This window comes from Ixodes scapularis, unplaced genomic scaffold (genome assembly GCF_016920785.2).
Source record: "Ixodes scapularis isolate PalLabHiFi unplaced genomic scaffold, ASM1692078v2 PGA_scaffold12__126_contigs__length_90152505, whole genome shotgun sequence".
In the NCBI taxonomy this organism is placed as follows: Eukaryota; Metazoa; Arthropoda; class Arachnida; order Ixodida; family Ixodidae; genus Ixodes; species Ixodes scapularis.
Genome location: NW_024609838.1, coordinates 14,775,156 through 14,795,099, shown reverse-complemented (window position 1 = coordinate 14,795,099; position 19,944 = coordinate 14,775,156). Strand labels below are relative to the sequence as shown.

The 19,944-nt window shown below is 46.1% G+C and overlaps 3 protein-coding genes across 3 annotated transcripts; 1 reads left to right on the top strand and 2 right to left on the bottom strand.

Moving 5' to 3' along the window:
- Nucleotides 1-218: 218 nt before the first annotated feature.
- LOC8034977 (flap endonuclease GEN homolog 1) lies at nucleotides 219-14,321 on the bottom strand. The gene is made up of 12 exons (XM_029982101.4): nucleotides 13,909-14,321; nucleotides 10,784-10,967; nucleotides 9,780-9,869; nucleotides 9,598-9,684; nucleotides 8,038-8,219; nucleotides 7,113-7,213; nucleotides 6,240-6,430; nucleotides 5,381-5,464; nucleotides 5,183-5,310; nucleotides 3,776-3,840; nucleotides 2,472-2,588; nucleotides 219-1,747 (listed from the first exon to the last, which is right to left on the bottom strand). The coding sequence occupies exons 1-12, from the start codon at nucleotides 14,058-14,060 to the stop codon at nucleotides 852-854; spliced, it is 2,277 nt and encodes a 758-aa protein (XP_029837961.3). The 5' UTR covers nucleotides 14,061-14,321; the 3' UTR covers nucleotides 219-851.
- Nucleotides 11,388-13,892, bottom strand: LOC115324599 (RING finger protein 37). Its single transcript, XM_029985223.4, has one exon. The coding sequence runs from the start codon at nucleotides 13,527-13,529 to the stop codon at nucleotides 12,072-12,074; it is 1,458 nt and encodes a 485-aa protein (XP_029841083.3). The 5' UTR covers nucleotides 13,530-13,892; the 3' UTR covers nucleotides 11,388-12,071.
- Nucleotides 14,322-14,420: 99 nt separating the features above from the next.
- LOC8034976 (protein ANTAGONIST OF LIKE HETEROCHROMATIN PROTEIN 1-like) lies at nucleotides 14,421-19,898 on the top strand. Its single transcript, XM_002410854.5, has 2 exons — nucleotides 14,421-15,865; nucleotides 16,839-19,898. The coding sequence occupies exons 1-2, from the start codon at nucleotides 14,972-14,974 to the stop codon at nucleotides 17,322-17,324; spliced, it is 1,380 nt and encodes a 459-aa protein (XP_002410899.2). The 5' UTR covers nucleotides 14,421-14,971; the 3' UTR covers nucleotides 17,325-19,898.
- The last annotated feature ends 46 nt before the right edge of the window (nucleotides 19,899-19,944 follow it).

Sequence of the window (19,944 nt, the reverse complement as noted above, 5' to 3'; positions counted from 1 at the left end):
CATTTTCGGAAGCAGGACAAAAGAATACTACTAGTCGTTTGCCATAATGAGTGCAGGGATTTATTGTTTTTGTTGTTAGACCAAATGCTCTTACAAATGAGCAGTATTCCTTGCAGTGCAAGGTTCTTTTTCTTTGTCGTTTAAATGCTGCTGCAAGGTACTTTGATAGACTGGATGTGTTGTGACTTTACGAGCAATAAGGTAACCAAATATTTTCCTTTTCCTTTTTTTATTTCTAATGCATCTTTGTGCACAATGCTGCTAAGCTACTTTTTGAAAACAGATTCTGCTTTGTTGGCCTGGTCTTCATAAAATTCTGGATGAAAGATGCTCACTTTGTGCTTGTTTTTATGCCAAAGAAGTGCTCATGTTGTTTTTGTTAAAAAATGGCACAGATGGTTGTTTTAGAGCAACATCAATGCACACTTTAACCCATTAAAAAAAAAAAAAAATTTTTTTGCTTACACATTTGATTTATTCAAAAGGTTTTGGTTTTTTTGTGTACACGCAATAAAAAACATTGTGATTTGAAGCATATGGATGCCTTTTTGTTTCCTTGTAAAACAAAAAGCCTTTTTTAACTACTCTCTCAATGAAACCAAGCATTCTGTACTTCAAACCAACAGTCTTGGGTATCACATGACTAAAAAAGCATGTTCAAGACTTCATGCTTGTTAAATGGCTAAAATCAACTCAACATTATTTTTGGTCCCACAAACACAGGGGTGGTTATACAGAGGCAGAACAGTATACACATTTCAAAACTCGGTCAACGATCCAAACGATTATGATAAAATATAGTTAACACGATCACGAGGGTTTTTGCGTGACGACAGTGGCGGTTAATCACCTCAACAGTCATCGTCGGATATCTCTATCACTGTTGGATGCACCGCCTTTATGAGGCTGGGGCTGCCTTCGAGCGACACCATAGAGTCGAACAACGGAGCCGACTGGTCACAACTGCCACCCCCGAAAGGGAACGCGTCGTCTATGACACTCGACCCCCCCTTCTCTTGGCTTAGGAATGACAGCGGAGTACTCTGAGTCGGAAACGTATCCGTATCTGTAGTCGGAGTTTCCGAGCCCCGCTGACTCGCTTCAGCGAAAGGAGTGGACGGTGGTGTGTCGAAAGAAAGTCTACGCCTACCTGATTTACGTTCGTCAGGTTCTCCTGCGTCGCGGAACATTTTGCTCTCGTAGGAAGCATTCCTACGTTTCGGGGGCGTACAACCGGCATACAACGCATTCTCCTCCGCTTTGTCATTCGTGCTGGGCCGCGACTGAGATTCCTCCGCGAATCCCTGCTTCAGCGAATCCGAGAGCGATATCTTGAATGCGTCTGGCTTCGACAATTTGCGAGGGCTCTTCGTTTTTCGTTCTTTGGCTTTTCCGACCTGCTCCGTTGTCGTCGTTGCAGCGGTTGTGGCGTTCTTGTGTTCCTTCTCGATGCGTTGAGACAGTGGAACACTGAATTCGTCCACAGAGCTGTTGAGCGATTCTTCCTCTTTCTTGACACTGGTTTTTTCGAAGTACCGCCCTAATGTCACTACGGGTTTCGTCTGTTTTACAGCCGGCTTTGATTTCCGCACCCGTGTCACCCGCCTGCCTCTACTCTCGCTGGGTTGTGTTGGCAATGGCTCAATGGCTGTCTTCTCTTTCTCAGTGGTGTCGCCCACAACTTCCTTCCCGTTTCGATTTTTCGCGGAGACTCGAAAGAATTCTCGGATGTCCTTGTTTTTGGGTTCTGCGGGATGAAAAGTAGGGAAAATGAGTCATCTTGACATTCGTCGGACTTCCAAACTTTACAAATCTGAAAGCGTTCAAAACATGGTTAACCCTTTAAATGCGACGCTCGAGTATACTTGGACGCGTTTCCGTGTGGTTTCAGTTTTGGTTTTCTCCCTGTCCCTGCCAACTGGGATGTCATTTTTCTTACATATCATGGAATATATGAGCAAGTGATGAAAATATCTTGTTTTGTAATGTCCTTTTTTTGATGGCATGTAGCCTTTTTTTGTTTTGGCGACTTCTGTTTTGTTATGCTCCTTCGTTGCTACGGGACAGCAGGTAGTGTCGTTCAACTTTGCACTTTCTGGTGAACACCAAGATCTAGAAATTATTAAAGAACTTGGTATTCGACTACCGCGAAAGCGAGGAAGTTACAGTTCCGAACAAACAAGGGGCGAGCAAGGCCGCTCGAAAGACTGACCTCGGGGTGCAAGGCCGAGGTGCTGCTGAATAGTACCGTGTCTTGAAAAGTAGAATAGTATGAGAATGATGTCTTAGATTGGGAGGCAGGCGGACATCAATTAACACTGCCCATAAAATAGTGTTTTTATTAAATAAACATTCTTCACAGAGCATGATACAGTGTGACCGAGGCCAAAATTTGTGCTTGGCATGCAGGGGAAAAAATTAGGCACTTAAAGGGTTAACCAAGGAGAAAAAAAGGAACATTTGCACGATACCTGTGACTTTCTTTCTGCGCAGTTGGTCAAGCTTTTCATTGTAGCACCGAACCATCTCTGGGTATTTTTCTTCAAACAGTGTCTGTGGTTCGGTTGTGGTTGGGGGTGTTCCTTCGACTGCGGGTAAAAACGGCCATATTTGTTCCTTTGATCTTGAAAGTAGTACATAAGTGCAAAGAGGAGGTTATGCGATCGATCTCCAAATTACAATTAATTTACGAACAACCACAAGATATGTACGTTCACACTAAAATTTGTTCTTAGTGAAAGCTTGCTGGCTATTTTGGCGGACTTCCGATATTTATTATCGAGATCAAGGCATAGTAAACAATATTATACACTTGGGCACTGGATGTGTCATTGAGACAGAATCCCTTAATTAATTGCAATATTAAATTAACTACTGGAACGTATGTCACAATGTATTTTTTTATGATGGCATGCCACACACCATAAGACGCCCACATGCAGTAAGTAATTCATCTATTGCTTGCAGTACAGTAATAAAGCGAGAAAAATGAGTTCTACTTAAGAAAGATTCAGATTAAAAATACCTTTCTCAGTGCCTACAGAAAACAAGTCGTTTGCACTGTGCACAATTGCTTGAACTCAAAAGATGGTCTCGTTTGTTTGGTACCCAGTGTATGGGGCAAAAAAGAGAAGGTAGCCAGCGTGGTCACACAGACCTATACATCTAATTTTTTTGAATCTACGAGGCGTTACTGAGCACTGTTTGGCCGTAAAATAGAATGCAATAACACTTTCACAAAGGTAGTGCATCTATCTTGCTCAAACTTCATGAGTGTGGGTGTCGGGGAAAAAATCTTTAATCCTAAAAAATCCAGTGTTTCTTCTATGGACAGCGAGGAAGGTGGTAAAAACCGTCTGGTCGACGCTCCTACTTCCAGACAGCACAACATAAAGCAAAAACGTGAAAGCTTCTTCTGGGACAAACGCCTGAAAGTAAATCCGACAGATCCAAACGTGTGTGCTACTGCCCTTTGTGAGTAGCAACGTGAACCAGGTAGCTTTTACCGTGTACTTCACTGTGCATAAAAGAAACCAGGATTTTCTAGGCTTAATTTTTGTTTGTTTTTTCTTGAAACCCATATTTACGAAATTTGAGTATGATAAATTCACCATCTAAATACACCTTAGTAAACGGTTTTCAAACATTTCAGTTCATTGGTTTATTTATACAAAACTTTTTTAACGCCCGAAGAGCGCTCAGAAACACCCTGTAGAAGCTATTGTTTTGAAGAAGGTTCCAAGCCAAAACGTCTCGCGGTGGCGGGGGTACTTACAATCTTCAGCTTGCCACTCAACCTCGAAGAAGTCGGCACCCTGCACGACACGTTCCTTGACGATTCTGCAAGAAATAGACTGCATTTGGCTGATTTTGCAACGAATCGGCAACATGGGTCGCTTGTTTTAGTTTGGCGAACAATATTCACATTTTCTTTCGTCAAACGCCATTGCCATTGCTATGTAGTAACTTTGCAAGACTTCAGGTCCGCTCATTTATGCTTGCTTTTTGAAAGTATGCATATAAGTGAAATATACACTTTTTGCAGGTAGGTATTAAACTTAATTTAATTTAAGAGAGCAGATCAGCCTTGTGATGAAGGATTACCAAAGCGTAAGCTACCCTGTAAAGTCTTAGAGAGATGGGGGTACTGCAGTCTTGGGGACGCCTTTACGAGAGATTGCAATTGGAGTAAGCAAAACATACGCAACGTGGATACGGTGGTAGGGATCTGCCTAATCTTTGGCTTCTCGTGGCCAGTCCTAGGCTTTCGCCATTTCTAAGATTTCAAGAAGTCCAAAAACTGAGAAGATCCCGTTAGTAACAAGGTAGGGTCGATTGAGCGAGCTGCTCGCACTTAAGACCATTAAATGGCAGTTTTAATTCCCCGTTGCAGTAAGCGACATTCCAGAGTTAAACCGGTTAAAAGTGGAGCTGGTGACAAAGGAACCCTTATCACGGGACATACAATGTCATATCCGTGATATGCACTGCGACACGGCGAGAGATTGAGCGGTCACTGCTTGCTCCGGTGTATGCTTCGGCCACACCATTGTTGCACGCAAAGGCTTAGAGCGCCGAGGGAACGGGCGACCAAAGGCGAGAAAGAGTATGTGGCAAGGTGTGCGATCACATGACCCCCAGCGCAATCGCGATTAGCCGGACACGCTACGCCTCAACCGCGACTTTTATCAGAAAAACGGCGAGGGTATCACTGCTGTACTCGCCTTCTCTCGGCACCAAAGTCACTTCCCGCGCGACAAAGGGGCCGACTAACAGTGGACTGATTTTGAATGTGTGCGATTTGTGCGCTGGAAGCAATCACATGATTGGTTGTTTCGTGTTCAATGGTGCCCTTTGGTATTTTCTGTGCTAAATTGAAGAAAAACAGGGCGTGTCGCATTCTATGATTTCATTTCTAATAGGGAAATCAGATGCATATCAATCTAATTTTAGGTATTTTAGAATGCTTAGAAGCTGTAGATTGAGGTGTGATCCTAAATAGACGATTCACGAAACCATTTTAGTGCCCCTTTAACGTACAGACCCTGCATCTTTTTCTTCTAGAATCTTACTATGCTGCACACAATACACCTCAAATAAAGGACAGTGTCTCAAAACCATTCTCTAGGACAGAAACACAAGATTGACCCTGTGGCTGGAGCGGTAAGAGAGATGCACTCACCTTATTGGCATGAGGACGGTGTCACGGGTGTCATTGTTTTTGTTCCGTAAGTGCCAGCAAGTTAACAATGGAAATAGATTGTCCCGACTGTCTTGAGTTTTCCACCTGAGTGTGTTGGACATCAAATTCTGCAATGTTTAAAGAATCATTATTCTTTGAGTCGTTTGTCTTGCGTACCGTACCGCCTAATGGACCCACTTCGAACTGGGACGTTTTGGGTCGGGTCCAGGTGACGTCCACTCTTTCAACCTTGTTGTTCTTGTTGAGAAACTCTCGAATAACCTTATAAAGGAAAAGGAAACAAAAAAACAGTGAGGTCATGTCACACTTTACAATAAATAAGCACTTTCGAAAATGTATTCCAATGCAGGTGGTGAAATGAATCTGAAAAACTGCAGTTGCACCATAGTTAATGCCACCAGAAACGGGCCGTTTACTGGCCACAGCCAGTAGAGTCACTGTCCATCCACAGAGCACAAAGTCTCCCCACGTTTCTCCTTTGTGTCACCAGATGGCACAACCATGGAGCCCGCACCAGTATGGAAACACGCGACACAAGGATCTATCCGTTGTGCGCATTCTGCTGGAGATACATTCCACCGAGCAAGAAAGGCACAAATGAAGTTAATACGGTTGACCCTGAAACCATGCATTTCCAAGTGAAAAGAGAATGTCAAATGAAATACCTCACATTCTACCTACTAATGTACAGGTTGGCACGAGAAACAGGGACATGCGAACACAGTTCAATCACATCTTAAAAGCAAACTAAGTGCCACCAACAAACAAGGTTGACATTTTCTGGTTTCCATTTTTAGTTCAACTCAACTGGTGTCAATATGGATATACTTCAGCTCAAATGATGTCAGTAGGATAGCCAGCAACCAATTAGTAAGTTCAATTTCCATCCCCAGGCAAAAATCAGTCCACTTTGAGCTAGAATCCAGCTGGACTGCCTCATTTCCAGCTCTATAATCCAGCTGGAAGTGGACTGATTTTCGCCTGGGATGCTCGGCATTCAGCGACTTCAACATTAACTCTCAGAAAACGGGCTCACGTCTTCTGGGGGAAACGTCTTGACTTCCTTGGCCTTTTTCCTGAGTTCAAGCTCCACTTTCCACTTCTGCTTGATCACCCACTGCTCGTGCCACTCGCACTTGCAGTCCGCACTTTCTGGCTGAACCAAGTGGCACGCCTTCTTTCTACCACATGCCTCACAGCCGTTCGTCTGGTGCAAACTTCTCGTTCCTGTTTTGCAGAAGAGAAATCGCAGTTCCTGCAATGCTCCGAAGAGTTCGACTGACTTTACCGTCTCGTCGCTCATTTGTAGTTTTCGTGCGACTTCCGCCTTGTTAGGCATTCATATTTAAGGCATATTTGCCGTAACCTTATGTATGGGATTCTTTGGGGTTTCTATGTTTCGCAAAGCTTACTGTAAAAAAATTTGGCTCCAATTTTTTCAACCCAGCATTTTTTTTTTTTGATATTTTAGAAGCTGGGTATCCCTGGGTCATTCACAAAAAAGACTACTTCGTAATTGCCTACAGGGGTAATTTGTGTGAAACAAATCTGCTCTTTGCACCAGAAATGACTTTGGCAGGTACTTTGGTTAGAATTACTAGTTGTGGCTGATGTCAAGATAGGATGAAAATTTGCAGGATCACTTTTTTACGTTAGAATCGTTCAGAATGGAAGTCCTAGGGACCACCATTTCCTCAGCTCCCATGGAAATTTTGGATTTAACCTAGCTTAGATAGAATACATGTTTGAGTCATATATAGAGGCAAAAATTGGATTTCATCTGGAAATGACGAAGCCTATGGTAATTATATTTTGCAACTGTAAAACTGTGAAGTTTAAAGGATTACACCTTTTACATTAATAAAGCGATATACACTGGCAAAAGGGCCAAGCCATCAATGCAGCTCACCAAGGTGCTGGCAGTGCGTGCAATGCGAGTGCTTTTTGACCACCGCATCAACCTTCCTTTCCAGCATTTCATACTTTTTGTCCACGAACCAGCTTCGCAACCTACGTTGAAAAAAAGTCGGGGACAAATTTCGAATGGGCGTCTAAATTCATTCGGCACCGCCAAGTCACGTATTGATGCGCGACCGTGAGTCCAAATCATGCAAGTGTGCACCGTTGTTGCTAGCAAATGGCATTATCGACAGTATATACCACGCATTCACTCGAGATAGCCCCAGGCATTCCCCAAACAAAAAATACCTTGAAACGCCCAGTTCAGAAGACCGAGATTCATGATCCTACAGATTTGAGCAGGTTTATTGATTCTTCACTGAATGTGACCACCTATGTTCAGTTTGACATTTGTATATACGCTAATGAAAAGGTACACCCTGCGACACTGTTGGCGTGAGCGAGCCACTGCTGGTCTTCTCTATTTTTCTCTCACTATTGAAGGACTATGTTAAAAGCTACTATGGTGGTGGAGGTGCTCGGTTGGGGTGCTAACACAAGTGGTAAATTTTGATGCCCACCGGCACCCTTTCGAACTAAAATGCGCAAAAGCACCGAAGTCGTGTTCACGCTAACGGTGTCACGAAGTGTACCACAGAGAACATTCTTTCCCACCGTAGTCGCTGACAGGGCGGTAGCCCTGTCGGCAACAGGGCTGCTGCCCTGTTGCCTGTCTCCAACACGAACTTCCCAACTTCGACGATGCTGTAAACATCTCGTGCATTTCGCACGCGCAGCCACAGCATGGTAGAAAGCATGAAGAATGTGCCGGAGGCATTCGAAAGACGCGCACTGCCGTTCGTTCTCCCTCTGTCGGGGACTGCAGACGAAAATTAGCAACGGGGCTATACTGAAGGAAAGTCAGAACAAGCCACCTCTCAATGACGTCCACGTGTTGGAGCGAGCACAGGAACTTGAGTGCAGTCTCCTTGCCCACGTTCTGAAGCCCCGGAAAGTAATCGCAGCCCGAGAGCACCGCAAGCGCTATCAGTTTCTTGCGGTTTAAGCCCAGCTTGGACTCGATGTCGGCCATCTTGTATGCCAACACGTGAGGATCCTGGAAACATGCAGACTACTTAGGTACCATACTGCATAGACCTCCTCCCCTGCCTCAGCGTTTAGCAAAAGCCATCCATCTCTCCTCGTTAAGTGCCGCGACAAAACAATGTTGGTTGTACACCCGACTGCTGTTCTTTAATATTTTCTTATACCTGACTTTTACTCGCCGCATTCGGCGTGACTTCATGCCACGAAAGTGCCGCAGTGTTTTGTGCCCCAATAAACTTTTGGTAGTGTATTTATTTCGTTCTTTAACCATACGCGGCAATCGAGTAAAAAAGATTTTTCGTCGGAAAAATACCTAATGTTTGTAAGAACTTGCGCACATCATAGAGAGTAGTAAAAACAAAACAAAAAAGAAGAGGAAAACCAGAAGCAAGCAAGGGTTTGTTGGTAATGAGCAGAAGCGAGCTTGTTCACAAACAAACATCGGTGAATATGCTGCAGTGAGACAACATTAATCCATGCCCAGTTAGTAATGCGGATATTCTCCAAAACATGTGATGGCTTTCGCTCAAAAAGTGTGTGGTTGTACAGAACGAACGTCAAACCAAATTGATTACCAAGTTACAACAAGCAAAAACAGAGTGACCAAATTGCAAAAAATGCTTCTATATGGGTCACTAGCGCTATGTGCTTTGACACGTGCCAGTGAGCATGAATAAAGACGACAACACACGCGCTCACATTTGTTTGATCTAAGACCAGTTGGACATTACTTTTAAGGCCCGTTCACACTCTTGCGACCGAGTACGACTGAGAGAGACGAGATCTCTTAGAACTTCTTAAATGTTTTTAGAATGAGGGAACACACTGGCATTGTGGCGCCATCTATGCGGTGACCCTGGAACTGCATTTCACAAGAGCGAAGGTTTTGCAGGATTTCCGCGGTCAAATGTGCGTAATACTCATAAAACGGCTCGTTTATAGCATTGACAAAAGCTTTTTCGAGCCAAAAAAGAAAGGATAATGCGCGAGAAATAAAAAAAAGATGCCGGACCGCCGTGTTTACACTGCTTCCCAATAGATGGCTCCAGTGTGTTCTCCGGTTTAAGAAGTTTTAAGGAACCCAGATTTAAGAGGTCGCAAGAGTGTGAACGGGCCTTTAGTCTCTTTATCTGTATTTCTCAAAAACAACACAGCTTTCATGCTTAGGCTAAAGTTAATACATCTATAAATGATGTCATGCAACTGGGCACTCTTCCATGCTTCAGAAGATTAGTAACATTCCACTTGGCATGCTTTGATTCCAAAGAAGGCATATTACTAATAATTGAAACATAACGTTCTGCTATTTGAGTACATCATGCACTGTAAGCCGTAAATTACATTAGCATTGCTAACAAGAATGCAGAGCAGAGAAATGATCCTATCACCTTGTCTTCAATGTTAAGCTTCCTGTAGACTGTGGCGGCACCATAGAGAAATGCATCCCCATCTTGAGTCATACAAGCATCCACCATCTGAAGAAAAGATTGAGAGAAGGAACAATGACGCTCTGCATGAGCTTCCTCGACACTGAATGTGGAAAACAGTGTGCGGGCATGTAGTTGCGCACCTTTCGTTCGTTGAGGAAAGCACACGTGCACTCCGCCTCGCCGGGACTTTGGATGCAGGGAAGTCCAAGAATGTCCAGAAGCTCTCGGCACTTTAGAAAACGCCAAGAACAGTCAATTTGAAGTGAAAGATCCAAAAGATTTAAAAGCATGCATGTGCGAGTTCAGCATGTGAAATAGACATACAATATTATGACATGCAAATGTTTTCTTTGCAGCCCTTAAAAAGTAGGCAAAATTCGGAACGTTCACTTTGGGAGCCCGACTTGCATCCAGGAACTATTAAAAACACTGAAGCATATATGATATCATAAAACAGTCGAAAAACAGAAATTAAAATATGCGAATGACCCACGAGATGCATAAGAAATCTTTGCTGGGGTGACTCTTGTGTGCTTAAATGCCAGTAGGGAGGCAGACAGCAGAAATCCCATGTTTACGCCGCAATCATAATGTTCCGCGTTCTCGAGGATTATTTTTCTTCAAAATCGAGGCTGTCTTTCCAAGTTTATTGTCGATGTTCAGTGTCGAATGAAAAACTTGCCTTCATCAGGGCTTATGTCGAAGGGCATACGAGATTCCCCAACCTCTGGGAAATTACCTGAATACTTGGAAAACCTCCCAGTGAGAAAAGGAAATGGGAAAAGGGCTGTGGTTCGCCAAGACAGAAACAGCCTCACAGACAGTTGAGTGAATGCTGCATTCACTCAACTGTCTGTTGAGTGAATGCAGAATGCAGTCTGGGTGAACCAGCTCTTTATCTAGAGCTGGTTCACCCAGCCCTAGATAAAGATTTTTTCTAGTGAAGCGTCCCATGCAGGGACAGCTCCGATTCGGAGTTTGTCCATTTTACTTGATTTTGATAAGAGCGGCCCAGGGGGTTATTTTTAGCGGTGCAAACCGAAAACATGAAACCCCAATCACAATCAATGGTCGTAGACGAGAGTAATAACCATCATCATAACCGACTATTTTTACTTCGGTTTGAACTCTTATCGGTCAGTACCTGCATGCTGAGAAAGTGCAGTCCTGCCCTGTACGCCGAGACCTTTCTGGGCTCCGCTTCTCCAAAGCGAGCCAGACTCCTCTGAGAGAGGGTGTCCATTTTCACGTCTGGCGATTTGCCTTCGAGCACAAACACGAGTTTTATTCCGTGCCTGAGCAGCTTCCTGCACCTAAAAAAGAGGTTCCTGAAAAGGAAACGAGGTTGCCTCTGAATGAAAAGATGTACCTATGGATTGTCGGCTAGTCAGCAAGAGTCAAACTTGTGGTCGGTCAATGGTTCATCAACGGAAGTTGTAGTAAACATTCAATTGTTTTGCGTTGTAAACATTTAACTGTTGGAGCCTTCGATGTTACATCAGTGACTTAATATCGGTTGCCTTTAATACCTTGTTTGCATCCGCCAACCGGCGCCACAAGTACATTCAAATATTTATTTTTTCTTTCGAAAGGTTACTAAAAGCTCGCCAAAGAAAAGAGTTTTGAAGTTATTTGCTCAGCAAGAAATAAACAAAACACCTCCCTCATACAATTGAAAACACGGGGTGTCAACCAAGCAGAAAACTTAGCTTGTTCGAGAGACTACAGGCACTTAAAATACTTGGCTATTGGGTTGTACAATTACTTTATTAAGTACAAGCAAAGCAGACAGTGGGCACATTATATATAGTTTTCACCTTTGTAAAAAAAATCACTTTATTGTGATTAGTTGCCAGCAAAGCACTAGGCTCAATAGACCTTTCCAAAAACTCCCAGGAGACCTTGTGGCGAAGGGAGTTGCGGGACAGTTTCAATGTAAGCCCGTGCCGACTTAAACACCTTGTATATCCTGGAAGCAGCACCAATTCATTCTCTCTTATTAGGATCTCAAAAAGGGCTAAAGATAAAGCAGGAGGTCATCACATAGTCTGTTTTGCTTTCCTTCTGCTTTTTGATGCATTCTGAAATCACAAAATTGTAAACCAATGCCAACATTGTCTTCCATTCGTAAAACATGTCACGAGCCATGCATCGGAATGTCAGAGTGCATCTGGCAGATGAAGGGGGTGCATTTGCAATAGGATAAAGCCTTCCAAAAGCTAACCGTTCAAATAGCCCGACCCCAGGTTCGTAAAATACTCAACCAGTATTTATGAACTCGTGTAAATGAAGCGTACTGGTAAAGTTATGATGTTAGAGGAGAATTGCATAAATGAGGAGGGCAGGACGACACAGATGTCATTTGTCATTTATGTCACTCTCCTATAACACCGAGAGTTTACGAGTCTTCTATCAGAGGCCAACCCCGTTCCCTAACTAAATCCAGATACAGAATGCACCCTTGACACCTGAGAAGACAAGAAAGTTCTGCCACAGCAACACCGTCCCTTCTCGACATAGTCCAACAGGCAGGCACGGCAGTATCGGTGTCCGCAGGGAATGCCGTGAGTTGCGTCTGATTTTCTACACGCAGAACACAAGATGTCAACTTTGAGAGAAGGAGCAACGCTGCTCCTCTTGCGAATTTGTCCCAGCGTCTCGGCGAGCGAGTCCGAAAGACTTTGCGCAAGTCGTTCTTCGTGCGTCGCGTGGTCAACTTCATTTTTTGGACGCCTCGCCAAAAATGGTGCAACTTGCTCGACACCTCCACCGTTCGGAGGCGAGTCAACCTTTCGCTTAGATGCTTTTCGACGAGCCTCCTCATCAAGCTGACTTGCATGTAGTCTGCCACGGTGCATTCCTGTTGGTTTTGTCTCGATGCACTTTATCATTGCAGATGCCGTCTTGACCCCACTTTCAGCACTCCCTCTACCGAGAGTCCTCGGAACGTTACCCAGCCTGTCCAAGTTCTTCACGACAAAATGATCTATCCTAGTTTTGAGCTCCGTCAGCGACGTTGGTCGTGCGTCTTCGGAGAACGCGACCCCCGTAAAAGGGTCGCTAGGTGACCGTCCCCACTTGCGCTCACTCTTGACATGTTTGTCCAGCGTAGCTTGGTCAATCACTTGGCCCCCCGGCAGCAAAACAGGCTGTGTCATCAGTTCGTATGTTAAGGCATCCTGAAAATCGCTGGGAATCTCCAAATCAGAAGGGATCTGCGGTGACCTGCCAGTGGAGATGTCTCTGGAGGTCGATGGCTTGGACTCTAAGCTCACCGTTACCGGCGAACGTTGGGAGGCGCGCGGTACCGCTAAGGATTTTCGGAGAAGTTCTTTCTGAAATGCAATGTCGCACGAGTTTCCCATCGGTTGTCCCCAAACCTGGCAGAATCCAAGGCCGACAGAGGTGCTGCCCTGAACGCGAATCAGTCTCAGTTTGAGTCTCCGCACGAACTTGCAGTGGTAGGCTTTGAGCGCTTCAGCGGCTTCGCTTTGGGCATCTTTTTTGTCAAGGGGGTCATTCAACTCGACGAAGGGACCCCGCGGGACGTAGCGCCGATTTCGGAACCACACGACGTCCTGCGCTGGGTCGTACTTGCGGGCGAGGAGCTCGAAGTCGGCTTCGCCCTGAGGCGTGTGAGAGACCCAGAGTTCGAGGCCGGTCAGTCTGACCGGCCCCCTGACAAGACCGACGCATATCCAGCCAAGCTCGGACGGCACCGGGAAAGTTATGACGACGTTGACGGGAGGTTTAATGAAGTATTCTGCCATGAAACCCTGCTGGCGTCGCGTCGACGTGCTGATGAGGTTTTCGACGTCGTAACCATCGGAGCATATCTGATCAGCTTCAATACGTGTACCGATCTTGTCGTCGCACAAATTGATTGCCATGAAAACGGGAATCCGTCTACGAGCAGACACATAAAAACAGAATGCATTCGTTCAATCTATCAATCATTGTAGTCAAACCCCGCAACTCTGGACGGCCGTAAACTAGTTAGACTGCCGACACTGGCGACCCTCAGTCACGTGATAAACTTACACGACGTGAAATCGTGAAATACAACGCACTTGCGATAGTTATCGCGATTGGTTGTTCGCCCCTGATAAGCTCCGAGTAACTTCCCGACAGATTCTGGCTCTCATAGCTGGCTCTGCGTAATACACGATAGAACGCGAAATCTAACTCTCTTTGTAGTAATAAATACTAACGACAATACGCATAGGAAACTGATTTGCGTGTAATGGATATTAAAACAGTAATACTCACCTGATGTAGCCATTTGGTGTGTGATGTTTTGCGGACTGACTCTCCACGATCCAACCACTCAGATCCACGGCGACCGTTTGTCCTTCGAGATCTTCGAGCTGAACTTTTTCCGCGACCCCTGATAGCACTTGCCATAAATTCGTGACACCCATGATCACTGGTGTTTTTAAGACCGGTAATCGCGCGATCACGAACCACCCGGACTCCGTTCCCCGGAGAAAACGATCTAACGGGCTTCCTAAGAGCAAGATGCGTGCATTAGCGATAGTTGTTGAATGCTTATATTGTATACATGTTATCCGCAAAGAGCATCAAAATGCAAACCGTGCAAGCGAGAGGAAAGCCAGTTGTAATCAAACTAATCAAACCTAACTCTGCCGCCATGCCGCCATCATGGTCACGTGTTCTTTTTTTTTGGGGGGGGGGGGGGGGGATTTGTTTTGTTTATGGATGTTAAGTTGGGTATCTGAAAACTCAGAAACTACAAAACACTTTTGTGAAAAATATCAATATAAAAAGAAAGGTTTAATGATACAAAACAAAATAAATAACACAAAGTGTTGATGAATAACTTCTGGCGGATAGTGCATGAAGTAACGCCGTTCAAAAAGTATATAAAAAAAATTGTGAACGAATCGAAAGCACGCCACCTGTCGGAATGGAGACTCGGGGTTCAAAAGATGCCGACGGCACTTTCTCCTCAAAAGTTTTGTTTACGCCACGTTTAGCGTCGTATGGACAGTAATCATCCCACAACTACAAGAAACTAACTAGGAACTCCTCTCGATGTGGTCGGTTCATCTCCAGTCAAGCTGGGCGTTCCTTCTTCCCTCGCCGAGAAGGTCGAAAATGGACCGTGGCTGGCAGAAAGTACGATCCTTGGCAGAGTTGACAGCATTTCCTTTGTTAGCGTCGTTGTTGGACGCTGCTGAGATCAACGACCGAGGCTGACATATCGCCATGCTCTCTGAATCACAAGCTCCGGGACTTCATCTAGCAGTTGCATCCAGAACGAATCAGCGAATTTTAAACGATTAAACTACGACAGTGACACTGATCGGCTATGTCGGCGGCGACGCATCAGTTCGGTACGCCACGGCCGCTGCTCATCTCAAACACATCGGACCTCCGCGCCGTGGTCGGCTGTCAGATGTTGCTCCTCCACGCGCTGCGCAAGCGCCGGCGACGCCTGCTCCTCGATCAGCGACCTTCTCACTCCGTGCATATGGTGCAAAACGCGATGTTGCTTCGACGGGTCCAGCGCCGTCAATCCAGGATCCATTTCCTTGCGAACCTGGTGAAGACCGCCGTGACGGCGGGTCTGGGTCGCGACCTCTGCTTGGACCGCAAGCCGTCTGACAACCACGTCTCCGCCTACGACGACTCGGAGTCCGACCTGGACGACGACGACCACTTGCTCTCCCCCGGCCAAATCAGCGACGACGTCTGGCTGAACACGTTCCGGGTAGGAAAGGACCTCTACCACTACCTCCTCACCGAGCTCAAGCCGTTCATGTGCGTGGACGAGGACGACAGAGACGACGACTACCCGCCTTTCGAGCAGCGGGTCTCCATCGCCCTCTGGCGCTTGGGGAAAGTCTGGGACGACCCGGCGCTAATGCGGGCTTTCGGCGTGACTGGAGACACAGTGGCCAGGATCGTGCGAGAGTTCTGCGCCGCCGTGGTGAAGGTCCTCATGCCGCGTTTCGTACAGGTGCCCTACGACGAAGACCTGGAAGACATTGCCGAGCAGTTCCGCGACCGCACCAAGTTCCCGCGGTGCGCCGGAGCGCTCTGCTTCGCGCACGTGCCTATCCTGCCGCCGCAAGACGACGAAGGCAACGACTACACGAACCCAGAAGGCTGGAACTCGATCGTGGTTCAGGCGGTGGTGGGCGCTGACCGGCGTTTCTGGGACCTCAACATCGGTTGGCCTGGCAGCACCCAGGTGGCGCAGGTAATAATGGAAATTGTGTTGCGTGTATGCTGAGACGGACGGAAGTTAATCAGCCTCAATGGGCATCTGGTGTCCCAGCCATAGATCAATCAATCAATCAATCAATCATTTTATTTTTTCAAGTCAAATACAAATTCGACTTGAACGGTCCGCTGGCACAAAAGGCAAACAGGTTGCCTGACGAGGTGCCAGCGGCCGGTAAGGACGGCAAAATGATGAGAAATTTAACCAGTGCAGTAGTACCGCTAGCCAGAGCCGTATATGGGGAGAGTTTGGTCAGTCTATGATCTCGCCGCCGTAACGCTCTCCTCCCGAGTGAGCCAATCAGCACGCGGCGCAGAGCGAGAGGCATGAGCGCATGCGCGTGAACTCCAGGCTGCTCCCAGCTGAGTGGGGAGGGCTGCCATTTTTGTTCATTCTCCCGGCGGAATGCGTGGAATCGGCATCTAAATCTCTATTATTTCCTTTTATATCGCTGGCTCTGGCAAGAAAATGACATACTGTTATTCCTCGGTGGGTTAAAAAGCTAATAAATGAAGATTTTTTGGCGTGTGGCCACAAACTTTTATTCAGGCGAAAAAGAAGTCGGCCCGTAGCAGACGACGCGTAGCCTCAGCAGTGCTCTTCTCTGACAGCAAAATGGCGGTCGTCTCTTCTCTGCTCGCTTCTTTCTCTCTTGCTCCTTCGGTGCTCTCCTCCATTACATTTACTTTTCTCCTCTCTGGCGCCTTCGTCGCCACACCCACTGGCCAAACTCTCCCAATATACGGCTCTGCCGCTAGCCTGCGGTCTTGAACGTGCATCACGCGGTAGTCAGAAATGACCGCACGCCAGTGCGATGCTTGTCCAGATCGACACGGGCAGGGTGCAAGGATTGAACTCGGGATCCCTGGGTTATGCAGCGTGAGTTTTTGCACCATGTGCCCTGAGCTGTGGCGCATCAATGGAGTCAGCCATCGATTCCTCCGTGCAGGTGCTGCGTAGCTCCAGCCTCTGGAAGAAGGGCGAGGAGGGCACGCTGTTTGCGGCCAAGGTGGAGGAGATCTGCGGCATCAGAGTCAAGCAGGTCCTGGCGGCCGGAACGGGCTACCCGCTGCGCCGCTGGATCGTGACGCCCTACCTGATGCCCAACGAGTGCCAGCTGCGCTTCAACCGGTCGCTCAGCGAGGTCCTGTCCGTCGGGGAGGCGGCCTTCAGGAGGCTGGAGGCGAGGTTCCCGTTCCTTCTGCGCCACAACGGGAGCGGCATCGACCTGATGCCCAGCATCGTGGCGGCCTGCAGCACGCTGCACAACATGACGGAGGAGTGGGGGGACGGCTTCGCAGAGTTCTGGCTGGCGGAGGCTTCGAGGCACGCCTTGCCGCAGCCACACCCTGGGGGCGACCCAGCGGGAGATGCCGCACGGTCCGCAGAAGGGGAGGCAATCCGGGCCGCCCTTTTTGCAGCGGTTATAACCTGAGATAACCGTCATATGACGTGCATCTTCCGAGACCATGTTTTAGCTTGTGGACACCGCTGTGTCCTAAGGCTGGTTCACACACTTGCAATTGTTTACAACAACATGCTCCTGCCATCTGTCGGGTGGAACACTCTTGATTTCCGTAAATTTCCTTTCTCTTTTTTTTTTTCCGCATGATTCTTTCTGGGCTTGAAAAACATTTGACATTAGAAACTACCATATCTCATAGATATTACATACATTTATAATAACTTTATTCACCATATCACATATGGTGGGAATCTCGCAAATAGCGCAAAACCTTCGTTCTAGTGAAGTGCAGTTCCACGGTCGCCTCATAGATGGCATCAGCGTCTTCCCGTCGTAAGGGATGGCAAGAATTCGTTTATAAGCAGACGCGTGTGTGAACAGTCCTTTACCTGAAGCGTGTTGCACGGCTATAATTTTACTGACCTCAAGTCTGGATGCAGCTGACGCTACGAGCTGATGAGACCGATCAAACAGCATCAAAAGCGCAACATGGTGTCTGTCGTGTCTGTACATAACTCGTTATTGCTGAAGCGATCGTATACATGGAAAGCCGAGTTCCTTGTGCTTTTGATGCCATTTGACCGGTTCCGTGGGGTTGTAATGTCGGGCAAGTCCATACTTAAGGCAAAACTAAGTGTAGTGCATCGAGGCTTTTCTACTTTTTAATATTCTGCGAGGGTAGGACGAATAAGTTTTGCCCTCTCCAGTCAGTCACAATCAAAGTTGAAGCGTAGGAAAAGGCGGAGAAGAAGAAGACTACAAGCTTTTCCATTCTTCCCCGGCATTTGTATTTTTTTGAGACTATATAATATTTTGTATAATAGGGCTGTTGTCTCGACGAATCATAGAAAAGTATTTGAGCAAAGTATGCTGCAAACAGTTCCGGGCTCATTCACATTGTTTCGTAAGTGGGGTGCAAGGGACTCTCTTACTCTGGGCATTTGCTTATTATATCCCTAGGCACCAAGCCCCCCCTGCTTACCCAGGAGCTTGAACATTCCGTGCGGACAGGTTTTACGCAGAGGAATTTTGTGTTCGTAGGAAGTCCCTCGCAACATTCCTCATGATGTTTGCTAGGAAGTACCACATGCAGTTTGTCTTCCAGCCTGCAAGATGTGACTGAGTTGCCTTTGTAACATTTGCCCAGTCGAGGCAACCTACTTCAGTTGGTAACTCAGTTTATAAGAATTTAATTATCTATTGTAACATACTTTCTGCAAAGTATGACTATGTAACGGGAATGTATGGTGATAGATGGACTCTACTTGGCGTCGACTTTTTGTTCTCCATTGTCGAGGCTGGGACAGTTTCCAGTGCTGCAGCCTTGCACTGCCGAGTGTGTGTGGCTTCGTCTTGCATCTCGTTTGCATGCAGTCTCGTGTCAAGATGTTAAAGTCATGAGATACCTTTGAAAGCATTGGAGCACTGCTGAAACTATGTTAGCTTCGATAAGGAGGCTCAGAAAAGTGACATCAAGTATGGCCTTGTGATGGGGGCCAGGCAAGAGCCATTATTTCTCTCGTCTAGGATGTTTTTGGGTGTGGTGCAGAATCTCAACAAATCTTGGTCACATTGTAACAATATGAGAAGCTGTGAGAACTTCCAACTTCTGCTATCCTAATGTGGTGCTTAGAACACTTACCGCATGGTGCTGTTGCAGTTATTTTTGTTTTACGCTTAAAAGTATGGTTTCTTTTGTTTTTAATACTTTCGTGTTTTGGGACATCTAGGTTCAGTTGGGAAACATTGGCTATCATCTAACTAAGGATAGTTGGTTACGGGTATCATGCTGAAAACGTGTAGCATTACAACCAACCTCATAATCTCCTCAGAAGGATGACTTATGCAATGCTTTAAAGGGATGTCACCTTTATAACTTGCGTCACAACACATTACACTCTATTTTTACGAGTTCTCCGACCATTTTTCAGTGATTGCATATCCATGAACATATCTACTCGTACGTTTATACTTGTTGAAGACTCCCACCTAACATTGTTGGAAATTGCTCATGATTGTGTCTGTCACGCGTATTGCTTCATATATTTATGGAAGTGCAAGTCGGCACAAATCAAAACCAAGCTCTCGACTCATGTCAGCCGCCTGGAAGCAGTCACAACGCTCCATTCAGATTGTTTATAGCTTGCATTGAACAAACATGGTACGCAACATATATTTAATGACCCACATTTTTATCGTAATGGTGTTGATGTTGTTATACTTACACCGCGAAGATCACAGTGGCCTTTGATTCAAGGGCATTTGAAGTGCAAACTATTTTTGTATCCAAGCTATTTAATCCAAGTCTTCCCAAACCATTTTTCCATTTTATTTGTGTTTACAAACAAGGTCTTTTAGGGGTGAGCGAGCAATACACATGGAATTATTGTGTTGTAGTGAGAAGCGTCTGCAACCTTTTGTCAAACTTAACCATGCTCACTTGCAGAGACGTGGAAAGACCAATCAAGTTTACCCTCTAACTGCATACTACAATCCATCTCCTGTGCAAACAAAATTGCAATAAAATATACACTTTTGGTAAAACTTGTTTGCTGCAATGGTTTTAAACACTGACTGTAGTAACTCTGAA